The 19667-nt window shown below is 39.0% G+C and overlaps 1 protein-coding gene and 1 long non-coding RNA gene across 8 annotated transcripts in view; one reads left to right on the plus strand and one right to left on the minus strand.

Annotated features, from left to right (window-relative positions):
* Window positions 1-6487, minus strand: part of LOC112620459 — a 33458-nt gene extending 26971 nt beyond the window's left edge. Inside the window, exons 1-2 of the long non-coding RNA XR_003118531.1 lie at window positions 5748-6487; window positions 4849-4975 (exon numbers count right to left, since the gene is read on the minus strand). This is a non-coding gene — a long non-coding RNA (uncharacterized LOC112620459). The remainder of the gene's footprint in view (window positions 1-4848; window positions 4976-5747) is intronic.
* Window positions 1-19667, plus strand: part of GRIK1 (glutamate ionotropic receptor kainate type subunit 1) — a 407238-nt gene that overhangs the window by 341734 nt on the left and 45837 nt on the right. For 3 of the 7 annotated variants that reach the window (XM_025379075.1, XM_025379077.1, XM_025379078.1), the window contains exons 8-12: window positions 3612-3719; window positions 5956-6000; window positions 11242-11355; window positions 13422-13625; window positions 14882-15105. In XM_025379075.1, the coding sequence (XP_025234860.1) occupies window positions 3612-3719; window positions 5956-6000; window positions 11242-11355; window positions 13422-13625; window positions 14882-15105 (695 nt within the window). The remainder of the gene's footprint in view (window positions 1-3611; window positions 3720-5955; window positions 6001-11241; window positions 11356-13421; window positions 13626-14881; window positions 15106-19667) is intronic. The other 4 variants (XM_025379076.1, XM_025379081.1, XM_025379079.1 and 1 more) reach the window with 2 other exon arrangements.

Genomic DNA, 19667 nt, shown 5'->3' on the forward strand with positions numbered 1-19667 from the left:
GCGTTACACAAATTGTTCTCAGCTCTCAGACAGATGTTGTAAGCCTAACACAGCAGCTTATTTCATGGCTCTCATTTAACCCATCAATCCACAAAGCCAGCCTTTGGCTTGCAAAATAAGAAGGAATGACCAGAGTACAAAAACTAGAATAGAGGTGTGACGGGGAGAAAAAGGAGAATGCAATGCCAAGAGGTGTACCTAAATAGACACAAGAGGACACCTCCTACTTGTGTTGATTGGTGATAGTTTTTGTCCCATTACAGAGACTTGATTACCTGGATCTCAGCCAGTGTGATAACAGGTGTTACTACTGACCATAAAGATATGCCAGTCATTTTTAAAGCTACTGCCAATGTTTGATATTATGGTCTTCCTTGGCAATAAACTCTAGAGACTAGGTACTAGGATCTGAAGAAGCATTTCTTTCTATATGTTATAGCACTTAGGCAGCACCTAGTTTGCCATCGAGATGGCTTAGAGGAAAAAGTTGGAGCTTTTCTTGTCCATATATCATTCCCTACCATTGATTTAACTTCCAGAACTATTAAGTGATAAAATATACTTTTGTCATAATATCCATTCTAACTGAATGGTAGCCAGAAAATATGTTTTGGCCAATTATACTAGTTCCTTACATTTAAGCTGATTTATTAACGTGTTCTTTATGAAATTCTGTCTATCCTGCTGTGGGACTATTTTCATTAATATTTAAAGGTGTGCAAGTTGGTGGGACAGGGAACTGGAGGAATTGTGCTATCCCTATGTTCATATTTGGGCATATGAATATGATTGTATACATTTTGTTCTATGAGAACTACCCGCTAACCAACACGCTGCTTACAATATTGACCTTCTCCAAGTCATTCTCCCCAATTATAAAAGAGATATCAAATCATCTCCCTATGCACATCTGACCATGGCAACACATGTTTAAAACACCTCCATGATTCCCCAAAAGTCTACTGAGCAATGTCTAAGAAAACTAGCATGCTTCATAACACCTTTATGAACAGACTACTGGCCTTCCTAGGCTCATTTCGCATCAGTTCCTACTTTACATTAGAGTCTCATGGCAAACTTACAACATATTCTTTATTTCATGTTTTTACACAGCCCATGAATCTTTGCTTGGTGGGCTTATCCTTTGTGAGCTCAAGCATTCTTGCCTTCAGGAATGCTTTGCTGACTCTTTCCCTGCAGTTGGGATAAGTGCTCTTCTCCATACTTCATTCTTCAATATTCTATGCAAATCTTTATCCTCAAACCTAAAGTGCTTTATGGAAATCCTTTAATGTGTTTGTTCCTACTAAACTGTAAACTTCTAGGTGCTGTATTCTCATCATACTTTCCTGCACAGAGAAGATACTCAATAAATGAATATTTTCCAAATGAATTAATAGTGAAAACATAATTGAACCAAATTCTGTAGTCTTTTCTCCCCAGATAGTAATATGTTTTACATTAAAATCTGAGTATAACAACTGTGTTTTATGTTTTATGTAGCCCAGCTTGCAGATCATAGGTGCTTAATGAATCACTTTCAACTTCATTAAACCCCTCTACGGTATCTTGCCTATGATTGTAGAAATCCAGAGCTAAAGCTCGTTTTATGCAACATCTTCCCTTAATGTGCATTCCTCTGTGGCCTAAAAAAAGGACAAAATGACTCAACCAAGGCCACAAAACTTGATAGTGGCTTAAAGACTAAACTTGATTTCTTGACTCCCAATCAAAGATATTTCACCACTTTTAGATGGGATTATGAGCTGAGAAATTAATGAGTTGGCCTGAAGTTACACTGCAGATATTCAGCTCCAGAGGTATGGAAAATTCAATGTTCTTTCCACTGCATTGCTCTGCCTCTTGGCCAAATGGGTAAATACATTCAACAGATACACATGGCTCAAATAACTGCAAATAGTGTAATTCTTCAGGATCTTCCCATTTTATGCATGTCTAATGAATCTGGTAAAGTCAAGAGGGAGAAAAACAGCTAAGTGGATACAAATAGCTGAGTTTTCCTTTATCCCCAGTTGTAAGTGAAACTCAAATAAACAAGGTTGCCAAAAATCACCTAATGATTGAAGCCGAAGACTCTCCCAAGGGCCACCACTTTCTATTTAATAAACCCACCAGAGATATCTAATGTGAGTTCTGGGAAAGGCAGACTATTGTGAATTTTTTATTATTTGAAATGATGTTGATGTGTAGGGTAGGCAGAAGAGCAGCTCCCTCAAAAGATACCCATGTCCTCATCCCTGGAACCTGTAAATGTTACCTTATGTAGCAAAAAGGCCTTTGCATATTGATTAAATTAAGAATTTTTGAGATGGGGAGATTATCCAGGTGAGTTCTAAATACAATCACAAGTGTCTTTATAAGAGAGAAGCAGAAGGATTTTTTTTTTCTTCTTCTTCTTCTTTTTCGTTTTCTTTGTCTTTTTAAGATGGAGTCTCGCTCTGTCATCAGGCTGGAGTGCAATGGCGCCATCTCAGCTCACTGCAACCTCTGCCGCCCGGGTTCAAGCGATTCTCCTGCCTCAGCTTCCCAAGTAGCTGGGATTACCAGCATGCGCCACCACGCCTGGCTAATTTTTTGTATTTTTAGTAGAGACGGGGTTTCACCGTGCTAGCCAGGATGGTCTCAATCTCCTAACTTCAGGTGATCCGCCTGCCTTGGCCTCCCAAAGTGCTGGGATTACAGGTGCGAGCCACTGCGCCCGACCTGTTTGGTTTGTTTGTTTGTTTGTTTGTTTGAGACAGAGTCTTGCTCTGTCGCCCAGGATCCTGGAGTGCAGTGGAAGGATGTTAGCTCACTACAACCTCCACCTCGCAGAGGGAGCTTTTATGCAGACAGAAGGGGAGGAGGAAATGTGATCACTGAGGCAGAGGTTGCAGTGATGGAACCACAAGAGAAGGAGGAGTGCCAGAAGCTACCAGAAGCAGAAGGAAGCAAAGAATAGGGTCTTCCCTCGAGCCTCCAGAGACAGCTCGGTCCTGCTGACACTTTAATTCCAGCCAGTCATACTGATTTTGGATTTCAGGCCTCCACAACCTTGAGAAAATAAATTTCTGTTGTTTTGAGCACCCGCGTTTGTGATTATTTGCTACAGCAGCCACGGGAAATTACAATGCCCAAATGACGCAAACACGCTAAGTCATCAACAGCCTGAAAACTCTGCAATACATCATTGGACTATATTGGTCTATATTCTTTTCACAGAGAAAGAAAACGCAAGGACTCACTTCCACTCAGCCGTATCTCAAAAGGAATTTGAATTGACCTTGGAAAACAGAATATTGTGATTTGTCAGACTTTGTGTATTCCATGTGCAGACTATTTTACAGCAATTTTCTCCATACTGTCCATTTAGGTAGCCACGATGACAGGTTTGACTGGGTTAGGGTGTTAGAATTGACAGAATAAATGAGTGCTAATAAAACGACGACGTGTTCTGCTATCATGTTGCTGAACCAGTGCAATGGTTTATAACAGCATGATGAAACCAAATAATTGGATACTGTGATGGATTTGAGGTATTATAATTTTGATGGTCTCAGGAATTAGGATAAATGTTTAACAGTAACAGCCACATTTCTTCTTGTCCACAGGCTCGGTGGGATGGCTTGACTGGGCATATTACCTTTAATAAAACCAATGGCTTGAGGAAGGATTTTGATCTGGACATTATTAGTCTCAAAGAGGAAGGAACTGAAAAGGTAACCTCCTTAATAATAAATAAATAAAATAACAAATGAGCATTGCTCCAGCATTTTTACTAAATCGCACAGACAAGTAAGTGAATGATGAAGTGATTCTCTCAGCATGTTATTTTACATCCAGTTTTTAAATCTCTTTTATCTGCAGATAGAAGTTGCTGTGCTAGATTCTTAAATTTCATGTCTTAGTAATAGCAATGCTAACTAGTGTTTATATTGTGCTTCATTTATATAGCTAGTGTGTTTATATTATTACATATATAACCCTAGAGTTGGGTGTCATTAGACCCATGTCTTAAAGCTTTTAACAAATTGAATTTAGACTTGGAAAAGCAGAAGCTGTCAATGGTTTATCGATGGCATGGCATCCAAGGGTTACCCAGAAATTAATTTTAATTGCACATTTCATTCCATTTGGAGATTGGTGACAGGCAGGATAAAGTAGGATAGAAGAGATGTACTGGAGCAAATTAACTTTGCATTCTTAATTTTAGGACAAACATCAAAAAACTGTATTTTAATGTTGGGTTCTCATTTTAGGATTATTTTAGTTGTAATTCTGAATCTCTCCATGTTTAAAGTTCTACTTTAGTGATTATTTAGAGTAATACCAATGTAAACTATTTGGTTAAATAATAATGATAAAAGAATTTGGCTTCTCAGTATATTTTATTATGCCAATTTTAATATTCATGACTATACGTTGGAATTAACACTTAGAATCTGAAGATTTTACACTGAGAATCTTATAGAAAAACAATTGAAACCCCCAAAACAATCACCTCAACAGAAAACTCTATAATCTGACATTTTTTTCCCACTATAGCGAATAAGACAGTGTGCTTAATATGAGTGGCTTTGGGAACAATCGATTGCTTGCTTAATTAGATTAGCTGGGTTGGTTTTTTGTAAATGAGGTAAGGTTTTCATTTCTGTTTTCTTGTTTTTGTTAACTGGGACACATTTTTTTTGCAGGTGCTAACTACCCCTCCCCCTCAAAAAAACATTAATGGGAACAAAGATCATTTAGGCCGAATGTATTAGAAGGTGACCCAGTGGTGTGAAATGTTTGAGGAAAATAATTAGTTTGCAGTTTTGAGGGTACACATGATACATGCAGGTTTCTCACTTCAAAAATGCCTCTCCCATCTTCTGGCCTCCTCTTCACTCTGATTTGCCCCTCTGTTGGTCTAACATGCTCTGATAGAGCACAAGACATCCAGTCAGCCTCCACAATGGTGTGTGTGGGATGCTGGCTGGAGGGAACAAAAGAAAAAAGATACTTGTTATGATCTAAAAGCCTATAATTGTTTAAAGAAAATGTCTGCTTCTTGAAGCATGAGTCTTTTCCCCACTCTGTTCTCCTCTTTCGTATAGCACTGCAGGGGGAAGAAAAGCTGTTAAGGAAACATCTTTTTGGCTAGGTGAATGATGAAATAGATGGAGAGCCATTGTTATGCTTTCACAGCTACCTACACACTGTAATATTATGCACATTGCATTGGTGTTTTTCCATCAAAGGCAAAATCGAATTAGATGAAAGTGTTTTGTATTTGTTTCTTATCTCTTCATTGTTTGCAATAACTTTTTTCTCTTCAGGTGTCTTGGGCTCAATTCCTGAGAAGGCTGATTGGGCCTTAAGGCAATGAGGGAAGCCAACATGTCTCTCTTGAGGGAGGAAATGCCCAATCTTTTTATGTCAGCCTCTCTTGGATTCAATAGGGAAAATTATTAGAAAAATCCCATTCTCACTTTCACTCAAATTTCTACTGCCTGGAAACCTATAATCAATAAGTCATCAAGCATACTTCTTCTTTTGGTTAGGAATTATGTGTGTGTGTGTGTGTGTGTGTGTGTATTGATTGATTTGCTGGTTGATTGATTGATTGGTTTTAGTTACCCATGCCTTAAAAGGGTCTTCTTAAGGAACACTGAAGACCCGTAACACTGCAGCATAGCTGTATACATTGAAAAGCACTTTAAAGCATTTTTTGGTGTGCAAAAGGAAAAGTAAAAATTGAGTCTTACCACCAGGTAACTTCTGTGAGACACAAGTCTCGATTCATCTCTTTGCTGTTCCTATTGTCAGGCTTTATATTGAATTAAGATGCAAATTCCAAACAATGGGTGGGAACTGTAACACTCTAAGCACTCACACACCATGATTCCTTCTGGGTTTCACTCTCCATTTTAATTAAGTGCTATTTTTATTTTATTTTTCTCTCTGAAAACCAAGGCTGCTGGCGAAGTGTCTAAACACTTGTATAAAGTGTGGAAGAAGGTTTGTACTCTGACAACACCTGCAGGAAACCTGGGGGTGGGATGGGGAATGTCATTGGAAAAGCCTGTGCCCTTCCAATGTTACCAGACCTGTAGCTCTCCAATTGCAGTTTAGAGGGAATGTTCCATGTAAAGAGAGAGGAGGAGTGATTGAATATGCTCTCTCTCAACAACATCACCTGTGAATTGAAAACAGGTTTGCAATGGATTAAATAATGATGGATTAAATATTTGCCCCAAGATTATTTTTGTTTCTCCCAGGCAGGATCAGTCCCTGTTAGGATTGAAAGCAGGTAACTGTAACAGAAGGAGACACTGACCTACTTATATTCCTTCTCAAATCACTAAATAGTTTCCCTAAGGGGGATAAAAACAACAATAGATTTGATCCATGAGACTAGTCAAATAGGCTACAGAGTCAGAAGGCTAGGACATCTCCTCCAATGTCACCACCACAAAATATGAACCATTTTCAGAAATTTCCTTTTCTCATGAGCTATCTTTTGTTTTGCACGATATCTTCATCAGAGCATACTGTCTTGCAATTTGTTTTAGAGCCACAGTTCTAAAGAGGACACAAACATTAGGGACCTTGGAAAGGAAATGAGATTATCTTGTGAATTATAACACCTACTATTTTATAGTTTATTATACAGTGCCATGTTGCCAATGAATGTGCATAGCTTTATATAAGCAAATATGAGACATTAAAAACATTTGAATCAGAGAAAGGTCCCCCTGATAAGCAAACATTTTCTTTCATCTCCTCTTTCTCTTTGTCTTCCTCCTCTCCTTCCTTCCCTCTCTGTCTCTGTCTCTCTAAAACTACTTGGTAAAAAAAGATCTATGGACTGATGAATAGATCTTAAATTGCTTCAGGTCATTCAACTTGTCAGGTTCACTTTCATCTTTCAAATTATCAGCTATGTCACAGAAAGTGTACACAAGTTTCTCCCTGTAGCCAAAAACCTTGTCTCCCTCTTAGTAGTACTCAGTGATGAATTCAAAATTTTTTTCTTTTTAAGTTTTCAAAGCACAAGTTTAAAAGACTTGTTTTAATCTTCAGTGAACAAGGCTACTAAGTGCACGTAGAAGGTGATCTGGTTTCCTCACTACAATTTCACTGGTAAATAGATGAACCTAACTGGCACCCAGAAAAAGAAAAAAAAAAAAAAAAACCTATTATACTAATCCATCTTGAGACTCTGGGCACTTTGAATTAATCTAATACAAATATCCTAGGGAATGGAATCCAAGCTTTGAAATTATATACAGGGGAGGGGGGATGTCCTGTATTTGTCACTAAGCTGCAAGAGCCACACACGCTCCCCAGGGATGTAACTTTCTGGTCTTGATCCTCTATGCCTTCATGCCTCTTCCCTCCCGGAAGAGGGATGTTCATGTTCCTGTAAGTTGTATATACCGTGGTGTGCTGTTTTGTGTTATGACTCCTCGTCAAAAATTCACGGTAACCTGAGTTCTAGCACAGGCGACACAGTCAGACCCAACAAACACATCACACTTTCTCCAGAAGTCTCCAACTAAAACAAAAATTCACCTTCATCATGTTTCAATTCCAAAAGCTGTCCTCAGTACTCTGACTTATTTTAGAATAGTATTATTCACGCGAAATTCTTTCCAAAAGAGGGAGGTAGCAATCTTTACAACATCCCTCACTAAAAGATGTGTGATATAAGGCTCGTAATACAGGAAATACACATACCTTTATTTTTTCCCCAGATACCTGATTATTTCCCTCAGCCATTTTAGATGTTAAGTTTACATGAATCACTGTCTAGGTTTAGAAGATAGATACTAGTCACTCTCTGAATGCCCTTTTTATTGCATCGCTTTTTAAAAAAAGTTTGCCTAATGTCATTTGGGCACTCATTTTCAGATGCTTTTCTCAGTTGTCCTAGATAACACATGGCTGCTCCCTTGCGCCAGCTTACAAAGTAAAGTAAATCAGGGCCAGATAATTTAGATACAGAGTGCTCCTCCCCGCAAGTAACTGATCCAACCTCCATTACTTCTCACTGGTAAATGACTGCTATCTGCTTTCACTATGAAGTTTGAAAACCGAGGTTCTACCCCCTGGAGGCACTCCTCCTAGGTCGTAGAACAGGACCGAAATGTCAAATGTCCAGGCATCTTCTTAACTTCACCCCTCTCTCCAGCACACATGAATCATGAGATGTGACTTCTTTAAAGGGAGACATCCATTTCCTGACAACATATTCATTTACTTCAAGTAACAGATAAAGCCACTTGACTACTTGGGTTTAAAAGACACAGTTGCACACATGTGCGTGCGCGCACACACACACAATTCTGTTTTGCTGATTACAAGTTCGGAAACAGAAGACTGAAGTCATTCAAATTGCATATATATACTGTACATTTCCCAGGAATAGCCTGACCTTTACTATATTTTGATATTCTTCTGGTCTACATTTAAAGGATCTTCTGTAGGTCTCTCTGTAGAGATAATAAGGGAAAAAAATGGTCACTGTTTTCTCATTTTAAGGAGGAAAGTTTAAACTCGGGACTTAGTTGACCAGGTCGACAGCAGCAATGATTCTTAGCTTCTGCACTTTTAGTGCAGATAGCAAAAGAAAGAAAAACCAGACATCAAGCTGTGGGGTGTATTTGTCTACAAGTTCAAGTTTTATTTTACAAGAGAGTGATATTGCTAGGCCATTGAACACTGTTGTTTTCAAATATTATGGTAGTTCCTTCCAACACACACATACTTGACATTAATAGAAATAAGATTTAAAGAGAATGAATCCTATCACTTAATCAAGTGGCTAAAAACAGTTATTTTCTCCACCCTTCAATACTTAATTAAAAATTAGATTCCCTTCTCCTCAGTGTCTAAGTGAAGGTTTAATTAGAAGTATAGTCAGGACCCAATTTACACACACTCTTCATGGAGCTAGGAATCAATTGTTCACAACCTAAAGCACAGCCTTGGATGAAAATCAATAGACAGGTATATTTAGCCTGAGTTACATTTCCTAGAAGCAAGGGTCCCTGCCTCAGAAGAAGGGATGGAGGTTGAGAAGAAAAAGAAGAAAATGCTGTCTACTTTTCCTGAGTCTAAAGCCAAATTAAGAAAGCTAAAGATTATTCAACCAATAGATGTATAATGTGCATTCTAGGTGATACTCATCACACTAGATCCTGGATATGTTGAATGGTTATTAAGAGTACAGCCTAGAACCCAACAAACACCTCTTTTCAGACAGGATCACAATATTTTCAAATGCAAAAACTATCCCATTCCCCCATTTACCTACACCAATCAACTAACCCTCACTAAGTACAGGAAATAAAACTGAAATTAAAATAGTTTACACTGATGTGTGAATGTGTAATAGTCCTTGAAACTTCCTCAAAGCATTGATGTCTCTAAAAGGGATACTTGTCAAGCTAGATGAATTTCCAGCTGCTAAATATAGGCAGTACATCAGAGTCAAGAAATAGAAAAGCAAAGGAGGATGGAGCCTAACACTCCCATCTGTCTTCCCATTGGAGGAACATATTTAGGGACCAAGCATAGCTCCACGCTGTCCATCTCAGAGCAGGTCCAAGTGTTCATGTTCCTAAACTTCCTCCACTTGTCATAGCTCTTTTACTTTATCAGATTCTGAATTTTTAAAAAAATGAGTCCAAATTCCTTCATGACAGGGTAAGGTTGAAGAAATGACTGAGGCAGTCGTTTCAATGTCCTTGTTACTACGTGTGCAGCTCTTAACAACACACACCAACTCTTCCACATACATCATCTGATTATTTGATCTTCTCATTATTCCTGTGAAATACTTTATAGGTAAAGAATCGACTGAAGCTCAGAAAGATTAGAATCTCATTCAAGGACACACAGCAACAAGGTCTTCCTGGCTCTAAAACATACTTGCAGGCCACCACGTGAGGCTGGCAGTAAATGCCTAAAGAAAGATTCGGAAAAATAGCTCAAAATCCCAAAGGCTCTTCTTCCGGGTTCCCACAGAGGCTGAATGAATCCATATACTTCTACACGGCCTCACAACCCAGGAGAGACTTGGCCACTGGAGAAAATTGCAGATCATTATTTTTAAAAAAGAGTAATGGTCTTTACTGAATGCCAGTTGCCATGGTTGGTTTTGTGACAGTAAAATCAGTGGGCAGTAAAAGTGAGCACCCTCACTGAAGTAGTTCATGACCAAGTGGACAGACAAGAGAGATAAATGATAAATCATAACAGAAGATGCTAGCTGCTGTGACAGAGAGATGAACAGAGTCTTGCTAGGGCTCACAAGAGGCACTCTTTGCCTAGCTTTGCCTCCTCAAAGAAGATAGGCCCTGAACGTAGTCTACTTCTCATGCACATGACATGTTTTCTTCCGTTTTTCTTTCCCTTTTTAAAGAAAAAATTACTCTGGTTTTTTCAGTGTCTCGCTCTGTCACCCAGGCTGAAGTGCAGTGGTGCAATCACGGCTCACTGCAGTCCTGACTTCCTGGACCCAAGCCATCCTCCCATCTCAGCCTCCTGAGTAGCTGAGACTGAAGGCGTGTGCCATCATGTCTGGCTATTTTTTTTTTAATTTTTTGTATAGATCAAGTCTCACTCTGTTGCCCAGGCTGGTCTTGAACACCTGCTCTCCCACCTTGGCCTTCCAAAGCACTGGGACTATAGGCATGAGCCTCGACACCCCACTATCTTTCCCTTTTAGATGCCTGGTCTCTCCACCATTCACCTTGCTCCTTCACCCCATTATTCATAAATTTTAAATAAACTAATGATACCACTTTGGCAGCCTAAGGTTTATATAAGTAGAATGTAAGCTCCACAAGGAAAGAAACTCTTGTATGTTTTATTCATTGTTTAGTCCTCAGATGCCTAGAGCAGTGCCCAGCACATAAGTAGATATTCAACAAATATATATAGGAAGAAAAATCTGATATTCATTTAAGAATTTTTAAATATTTTTAATTTAAAAAAGAACAATGAGCTTACTAAATTAAAAAGAAAAAGACCTCCACCTACCCCGTCCCCAGTAGCACAGATATATCCTATTTTGTCTACACATTCATTCCTCCATTGTTTCATTTCCCCACGGTTAGTAGCTTCCACTGTGATGCCCTGGTGTCCCAAACTGTGAGCTTTTGTGCCCATTCCTGGTAGAGAAGGGTCCTCTCTTTGGTGTAAATGCCACACTGACAGCCAGCAGCCTCTGATGTACTGTGTTCTGTGTAGATTGGGATTTGGAATTCCAACAGTGGGCTTAACATGACGGACAGCAACAAAGACAAGTCCAGCAATATTACTGATTCACTGGCCAATCGAACACTCATTGTCACCACCATTCTGGTAAGTTGAATTCATGGAATTGAGGGTATCTTATCCAGACTCCTTCCTTAGGCTTTGAAGTATTCCTCAACTGTCTTTTTCATGCCAACACTTCTATCTGCAAATGTCTACTTTTAACTGGAACCCTAAAAGCCTGTGTTTGTATGTACTTACAATATGATTGAATTACAAGCTTCCAACATTGTTCTGAAGATCTCCCACCTCCAATCCATTGTCAGTCCTACTTAGCCCCGCTGTCTGTCCCCTCCCAATTGGTCTCCCTTGCTCTCTGGCTGTTGGTTAGTTTCAACCATGTGGAGACCCTAGCAAGAGACTAGGGAAGTGGGGGAAGAGAGGTAACAGAAGCTCTTCTCCCGTTCCCTCCCAACTGCTATTAGTTTTTTCAGAACCTCTGACTTTCTACAACCGTAGCTTCTGCCCGTCAGTAGCACTGTTTCTAGGGTCCAGCTGCACTGAGCTTCAGGAGTATTCTTTCCTCCCTCCTGCCTCAGTCCTGGGTGGTGCAGGTTTCCCGAAGAGGCTGTTGCATGTGTGTCTATGACTTGCTGCCAAATCAGACCCCTACTTCCTTCGGCTCCCTTTGCTCTGCTCACACTTCTGTACACAGCTCCTTTACTAACTGTTCTTGGAAAGTCCTGCCTCCTATTAGAGCCCTGGTCATGCCCCATCCAGCCACTGTACAGCTACCAGTTGCTTATTTTCTGCTTTTTCCTTTCTCCAGGGAGTTGGGCATGAGTAGCGCTCCCTGAAATCCTTATTTGCAGACATCCTGCCATACACCAGTCCACAATGTCAAATCAATTTGTTGTTGATATTATTAACTTGTGAGAATTGTTCATCCAAAGTAAAAACTGTTTTGCTCTTCTGATTACTACTTTCTCTATGCCTGTCTTATGAAAACACAGGGTTTTCTACTGTGTTTGAATGACCCCACTATCAGTTTGAGGATAAACCTAAACATAAAGAATATGTCAGTACTATAGCTACTATTATAATTTTATACAACAAAATGAGCATTCATTCAGTCAAATGAGAATTAACAAGTTATAGATGCATGGTAGTAGGGAAATGTCCATTATTTATAGGAGAGGGGACTGATGATGTACGTGTATAAGCAGAAAATGACCAGATGTGAGATTTGAGGTGATTTGAAAAAAGAAGATGGGAAAGATGAAAAAACAAGACATAGCAATGGCCTTTGGAATAGGCTACCCTGAAGGAAACCAATCAAAACATATAAATCATAAGTGAATAGTGAAATTGAGGTGAAATTTAGATGAAGAAATGAGAATAGTCATAGATAGGAGGTGCAAAGAATGAAAGGAAATACTTGGTGATATAGATTTCTCTGTCTTGAGGTTCTTAGTTAAAATCCAGGGTCACGTTTGGTGGCGCACACCTGTAATCCCAGCACTTCGTGAGGCCGAGGCGGGACTAAGTCAGAAGATCGAGACCATCCCAGGCTAACATGGTGAAATCCTATCTCTAATGAAAAAATACAGAAAATTAGCCAGGTGTGGTGGTGGGTGCCTGTAGTACCAGCTACTCAGGAGGCTGAGAAAGGAGCATGGCCTGAACCTGGGAGGCGGAGCTTGCAGTGAGCTGAGATCTCCCCACCGCACTCTAGCCTGGGCGATAGAGCGAGATTCCGTCAAAAAAAAAAAAAAAAAAAAAAAAAGCCAGAAGGGTGAGGGGTCATACAAAAAAGGCTTGGGTATTGGCACAGTGGGTGGCCAGGCATCTGGGCCCCTATTGCCCTCTGCACCTTCCTTCTTCTCAGACCCAACGTTTAAATGTGACTATGTATCCATCACACCATTCCCGCACAGCCGCACCCTCCACAGAGGAAGGAAAAGCTCCCACCGAAAGAGGCAGAAGGGAAAGAAACTATAATATAGGAAGTGTTCTGAATTTATAGAGGACATAGGCAGGCAGAGGAGTGAATGACTTCAGTACTCTCAGCTCTTCAAAATCATTACCAAATATTTCACATCTTTGAGCTGCTGATGGGATAAATTCTTCCTTTCATTATAATAGGGTTTTCATATTTGGTTTGTTTCATTTAGGAAGAACCCTATGTTATGTACAGGAAATCTGATAAGCCTCTATATGGAAATGACAGATTTGAAGGTTATTGCCTGGACCTGTTGAAAGAATTGTCAAACATCCTGGGTTTCATTTATGATGTTAAACTAGTTCCGGATGGCAAATACGGGGCCCAGAATGACAAAGGGGAGTGGAACGGGATGGTTAAGGAACTCATAGATCATGTAAGTAACAGTATTTCTAACATATCTGAAAATATGCATAAGAGAAAGTAAGAAAGGAAAAAACGATGACAGAAGAAATGTTTCCTTTTCTTGAATCATAACAATTTTTTTAAGAAGCAAAGAAAACAACCTAGAAATGGAGTTTGCTTACTCAGAAGGGAAAGTAAAGATAAAAATTAATGATAAAAATATATGGTGCATTAGTTTGTTTTTACACTGCTATAAAGAACTGCCTGAGACTGGGTAACTTATAAAGGAAAGAGATTTAATTGACACAGTTCCTCATGGCTGGAGAGGCCTCAGGAAACTTATATCCACGGCAGAAGACACCTCATCACAGGGTAGCAGGTGAGAGAATGAGTGAAAGCAGGGGAGATGCTAGACACATAAAACCATCAGCTCTCATGAGACTCACTCATAATCACCAGAGCCCATTACCCCGTGATCAAATTACTTCCACCTGGTCCCACCCTTGACACATCGGGATTATTACAATTCAAGGTGAGATTTGGGTGGGGACACAGAGCCAAATCATATCATGTGGGTCCTTCTTTCATGCTGAACATAAACTTGAGTGATTCTTAAACTAAGAATTTTACACTTTGGGAGGCCATGGCGGGCAGATCACAAGGTCAGGAGATCGAGACCATCCTGGTTAACACGGTGAAACCCCGTGTCTACTAAAAATACAAAAAATTAGCCGGGCGCGGTGGCGGGTGTCTGTAGTCCCAGCTACTCGGGAGGCTGAGGCAGGAGAATGGCGTGAACCCGGGAGGCGGAGCTTGCAGTGAGCCGAGATAGCGCCACTACACTCCAGCCTGGGCGACAGAGCGAGACTCCATCTCAAAAAAAAAAAAAGAAAAAAAGAAAAAAAAAAAAAAGAATTTTAAAGTTTCCAGCTCAGAGCAAAATCTCATCATGTCAATTAATAGTACAACCAAGTTGCTCATTCCTTCTTTTTCTCACATGTCCTTTTTAAAGACACCCTCCTGCATTTTTGTCTTCGTTTAGCTCCAGAATGATTTATATATGTTTGTGTACGTATGTGTGTATTTTATACCTTCTGGTTTCTCTTTGCTGTACTGTTTCATAAACGTAACTGTGTAAATAGACTGTTTTTGTATTAGAATCATCACGGGAGTTTCACGAGTGAGAAGAATTTAGAATTAGGAATAAGAATCAGGAGTACCCAGGAAAAGTTCAGACATTTGCAAAGAAACTAGACTAAGCTGACGATTTTGGACTTGCTTTTGCAGAGGGCTGACCTGGCAGTGGCTCCTCTTACCATCACCTACGTGCGGGAGAAAGTCATTGACTTCTCCAAACCCTTCATGACCCTAGGCATCAGCATTCTCTACCGGAAGCCCAATGGTACCAATCCAGGCGTTTTCTCCTTCCTCAACCCCCTGTCTCCAGATATTTGGATGTATGTGCTCTTAGCCTGCTTGGGAGTCAGTTGTGTACTCTTTGTGATTGCAAGGTAAGTTTGAGAACCACTGAATTCACAAGAGGTGTAGGTCGGTCTCAGATTTCTGTATGTCCCAGAGGCAGACAAAAATGAAGAACTTTAAAGTGTACTTTTAGTTTTGCCTAGTGTTCTATTCTTGGAAGGTTTCCATATAAAAGCCATTCTGTAAATGAATGTTTTCTAATTATTTACAAAGTTACTTTTAAAAGAGAGGAAGATAATTTTTAATATTAGTTTATGTTTATCCCTATTTCAAGCAACATAAAATGGTTATTTAGCCATTTTCCTTGATTTATAACAAAAGAAATGGCTCAAATGATGTGTAAAATGTTTCCATAGGAATTGTAAAATCGTCTCCAGATATTTGACCCCTAGAATACTTGGATAAGCAAAACATAAAAAAGTTAGCAAAGAATTATCATAGCAAATAAAAAACACTGGAGTAAAAAGATTGCGAAATCCTTAGGAATGAAGAAAAATACTTTAAAAGTTCTATTAAGTTTATTTTTAAAGGCATTAGAAAGTTAAAGAGCATTCTAGAAATAATGCTGAAAGGAAAGGTTGCTTACATACAGAGCCTGGAGGTGTGAAACCTTTGTGCTACCATTAAGATGATTCAGTTCAGGTTTTACTTTTCGAGATTTCACTCTGTATTTAACCATTTTGCTCTACACAGTTCCTTAAAGGATTTTTATACCTTTCAGTAGATCATATTTTCTGACTACCTTTGATGCTGAATTTGAAACAGCTATTTTATCTTTCTGTTGGCTTAAACATTTGCTATCCCTAGATAAACCATGTAAAAAATAATTGCTTTTGTATGTCCCTACTTGTTTTCCATCTTTTTCACCTTTCAACAAAACTCAGTGAACTTTTTCCCTAATCAATTTTTGTTTTCCCTCCAGGAATTTCTAAGAGAAATATTTCTTCATGCTAGCTCTTTGTCATTGTCCACTGTCTGGTTTTGATTAATGCCAGGTAACTCTTTCCCTGGTGTAATTATAAAGAAAGCTTGGGAAAATAACCCAGGCTGGAAAGGTCTTAAAGATCCACAAGGCAGACATACTCAAACTGAATCGATATGGGCTCTCACATGTGGGTATTTATACATTCAGTATGAAATGAATGTTTTGAAGTTCTCTGTGCCTTATAAAGTGTACCATTACTAAAGCTCAGATTTTATACTTTCACCGACCAAAGCTCTCTTTCAGTATGCCTTACTTCAGAAAATAAAATATTGACAGTATGTATAGTGATATTATCCTTTTGTATTTTTAATACTCTAAATCAGTGGTTCTCAACTAGGAGGGATTTTGTTCCCCAGGGAACATTTGGAAATATCTACAAACATTAGTTGTCATGGCTGGGAGTAGGGAGTGCTACTGGTATCAAGCGGATGGAGTCCAGGGATGCTGCCAAACATCTTACAGTGCACAGGACAGACACCCCCCAAAAGAATTATTTACTCCAAAATGTCAATAGCACCAAGGTTGAGAAACCACGCTCGAAACAAAGAAAATATTGCTTTGCGTATAAAATTTTCAAAAAATAAACTGTTTGCCTTTGGAGGTGTATTTTTCATTACTGACTCCTCAGTGAAGTTAATATTGCCTTGGAATGGCCATTGAATAAATGACTATCCTAAGGTGAAGCACCTTCTAATAGGTAATCTTGTGTTTACTTGTTGTTGCATACCTCTGTCCGGAGGCCCATACCTGTTGGGTGATACTAGGAATGGTAGAGCGATTCATGCAGCCCAGGGCAACAGTAGTTTCCATGTTTTGCAGGGCAAAAGTGAGTTTCCATATGTCATAGTCTGAGGCTCTGCTTAGGCAGTGATGTTAATGAGTAGAACAGGCAAGGCGATGTTGATGAGCAAATACATTGTTTGTTACATGACTTGACCAAAGCCAGTGGGAGAAGAAACGCCAGCAGCATCAAGTACCCTTTTATACTTGACTCCAACTGTGCACTTAAATCTCCTTATTTATGTCATCAGAGTATGTCAGAATGGCACACCATTCAGTAGTTTTCCTCTCCTTATTTTGTTTATTATTCCATAAGCTCTTGGTGACCCAGACCTCCATATTTTCGGACTTCACTCATTTTATTTCTATTAAGTTAACAGCGTCCCCATTACCACCATCAATGCAATCCATTCGGTATTTCTACTCACCGAGAGTATCATTTATAAGCCAGTCCTTCCTTATTTAGCTTATTCTTCTTATCTCCTCTTCCACTGCCTTCTTGCCCTGGTCTTGGTTCAAAAGTGGAGGTGTTATGCATCCAGTGCAAACTTCGAAACAGTATGGTGATGAAATATAGAAAAGATCTCCCTCCAGGGCACAAGTGTACTGTCATGAAGACTCTACTTCCAACTACATTTGCCTTCTCTACACCTTAGAATCCTCCCCTGCTTCTGCTTCATAAAGCCACAAATATATATTTAGAGTTGATTCCCAAAAACAAAATTCTGGTTGAGTAGATGTACCAATTCACCTTTACTTCCTACCACCATAGTTTGAGACCATGAACTCTGTCACTCTGTACCCTCAGTTATCACCTTAGTGGTTTGCATTCCAAGTTAGGGAAGTGGAAATGAAAAACAGTAAATCTCATAATTATCTATAGCTCTAGAGAGACTTTGGAATTTATGTTACGAATTGTATTCTCTTATGCTCTTTTAAAGGGGAAAAATAAAGCCCCATCACTGCATTTAAGCAAATGCCCTCACTAGATAGATGCCTAAAAATTATTTGTTGAACTGAATTAAATTTATAAAGATGTAGACATTGGTAGGATAAACTAAGGAAAACAGTATTTAATTACTATGACTTTTAATAAGTGTGTATGTCAGGGTTTTGGTTTTGTGGTTGGCAATTTTTCCACTTTTTGAAAAATATTTAACACTAAAAAATTATGTCCATCATAAACAATTTAAATAGATCAAATATGCAGATAGAATGTCTGCTTACATTTTATAATTTATGTTTGGCTTCTTAAAAATGGACATTTTTAAAGTTGACATTTGGCAAAAAAATATCTAGAAAACCCTTGAAAGTAAATTCTATGGTTATAATACAAAACCAACCATTACATTACAAATTCAACAGAGCATTCTCCCTTGAAAGATGAATGTATTTTTCTCTCCTCAATGCAGCCTACTGTGCATTCTCAGCCATAAAAATTAGTCCCTTAATTAGAAAACTTCAGTGTGAGCTTGTTTTATATCTTCCATTCAAGTGTAAGCCGGGCAGAAATAAACATAAACCCAAAGTGAACTTTCACATTTCAACATAAGGCTACCCTTCTATATGAAAGTTTTGTTTTAAGCACGTTTTAAGCACTTGTTTAAGCACATTTGCTCCCTTCTCTATCATGTTAGTAAAGATCAGTATTGATTTCTTGAGAGTCATTTGGGGATAGCTGTTTCGGATTATCTTTGGTGCAGGTCGTATATTAATCTTTTCACCGGACTTCCTAATGCTGACACTGCTGTCGCACTGGCTATCTTTACACAGGTGTTAGAAATTCCAAGCTGAAATGTCTACATCCAGGCAACAGGTAGGTCTATTGCCTTATAGAAAGCCAGTGTCTTACAGCACAGCATCATGTCACTGTTTAATATTCACCAGACCACATGCTCCACAAGTCACTCAGAATCCCAGAGAGAAAGACCTAAAATATCTCTGCAGAGCAGGCAGAATCATATTGCTGTTTAGACAGTTTTTCTTTTTGCCACACAAAAATTAGATTAATTGCTCTCTTATAAGTGCAAAGTATGAAACAAGACAAAGTTAAAAGCAGCATTCCAAAGAGGGAAGGGATGAGCTCATCGATGGGAGCATATCTGGGAGAGAAATGTCAGAATATTGAGGGGTTGGTGGTTGCCAAGTCTTATGGTCTATTTGAAAAAATAAAACCCCTTCTCTTGAATACATTAGGCTCTTAATTTATTTCAATTAATATTTTTAAATTATTGTACAAGTGACAATGATAGTGTTTAAGTAACGGGATCTTTACTCTGCATGCTGTTTCAATTAATAGGTTCATTAATATTGGTATTCATTTCTTCAGCTCAGCAAACTACTATGGCTATAAGAGTGTGCAAATTCAAAACTTAATTATATTGTTGAAACATTAATTAAAATGTATTGGCACGGCATTGGCAATTAAAGCTATATTCATCAGCTTCATAGGAACCTGCATGGTGTACCCTGCAGCTGTGGAGAAGCTGCAGTAATGAGTCGGATTCCATTATGCTGGGATAAACTACGAGACTGTTATCCCAGTCCCCCTAAGACTCAGTGAGGAGGCACTGAACACTTTCCAGAAGGTGTCTGGAGGTCTAGAAAATGGCTTTTCATGAAGAGGAATTGTCTGCTCAGTTCCTTGTGCTTGATTCACAGCATGCCCTGCTTTTCATATAGATAATGTATTCACCTTAAACCCAGTTCTCTCCAGTGTGTCAGCAACCTGCCATTGTTTACTGCTGAAACTTTATGGCTGGAGAATGATGTTTTAACATTACTCTAACACTCCTGCTTGCGTTGAAAAGACCCAATGACAAATGG

Source organism: Theropithecus gelada, chromosome 3 (genome assembly GCF_003255815.1).
Source record: "Theropithecus gelada isolate Dixy chromosome 3, Tgel_1.0, whole genome shotgun sequence".
NCBI lineage: Eukaryota > Metazoa > Chordata > Mammalia > Primates > Cercopithecidae > Theropithecus > Theropithecus gelada.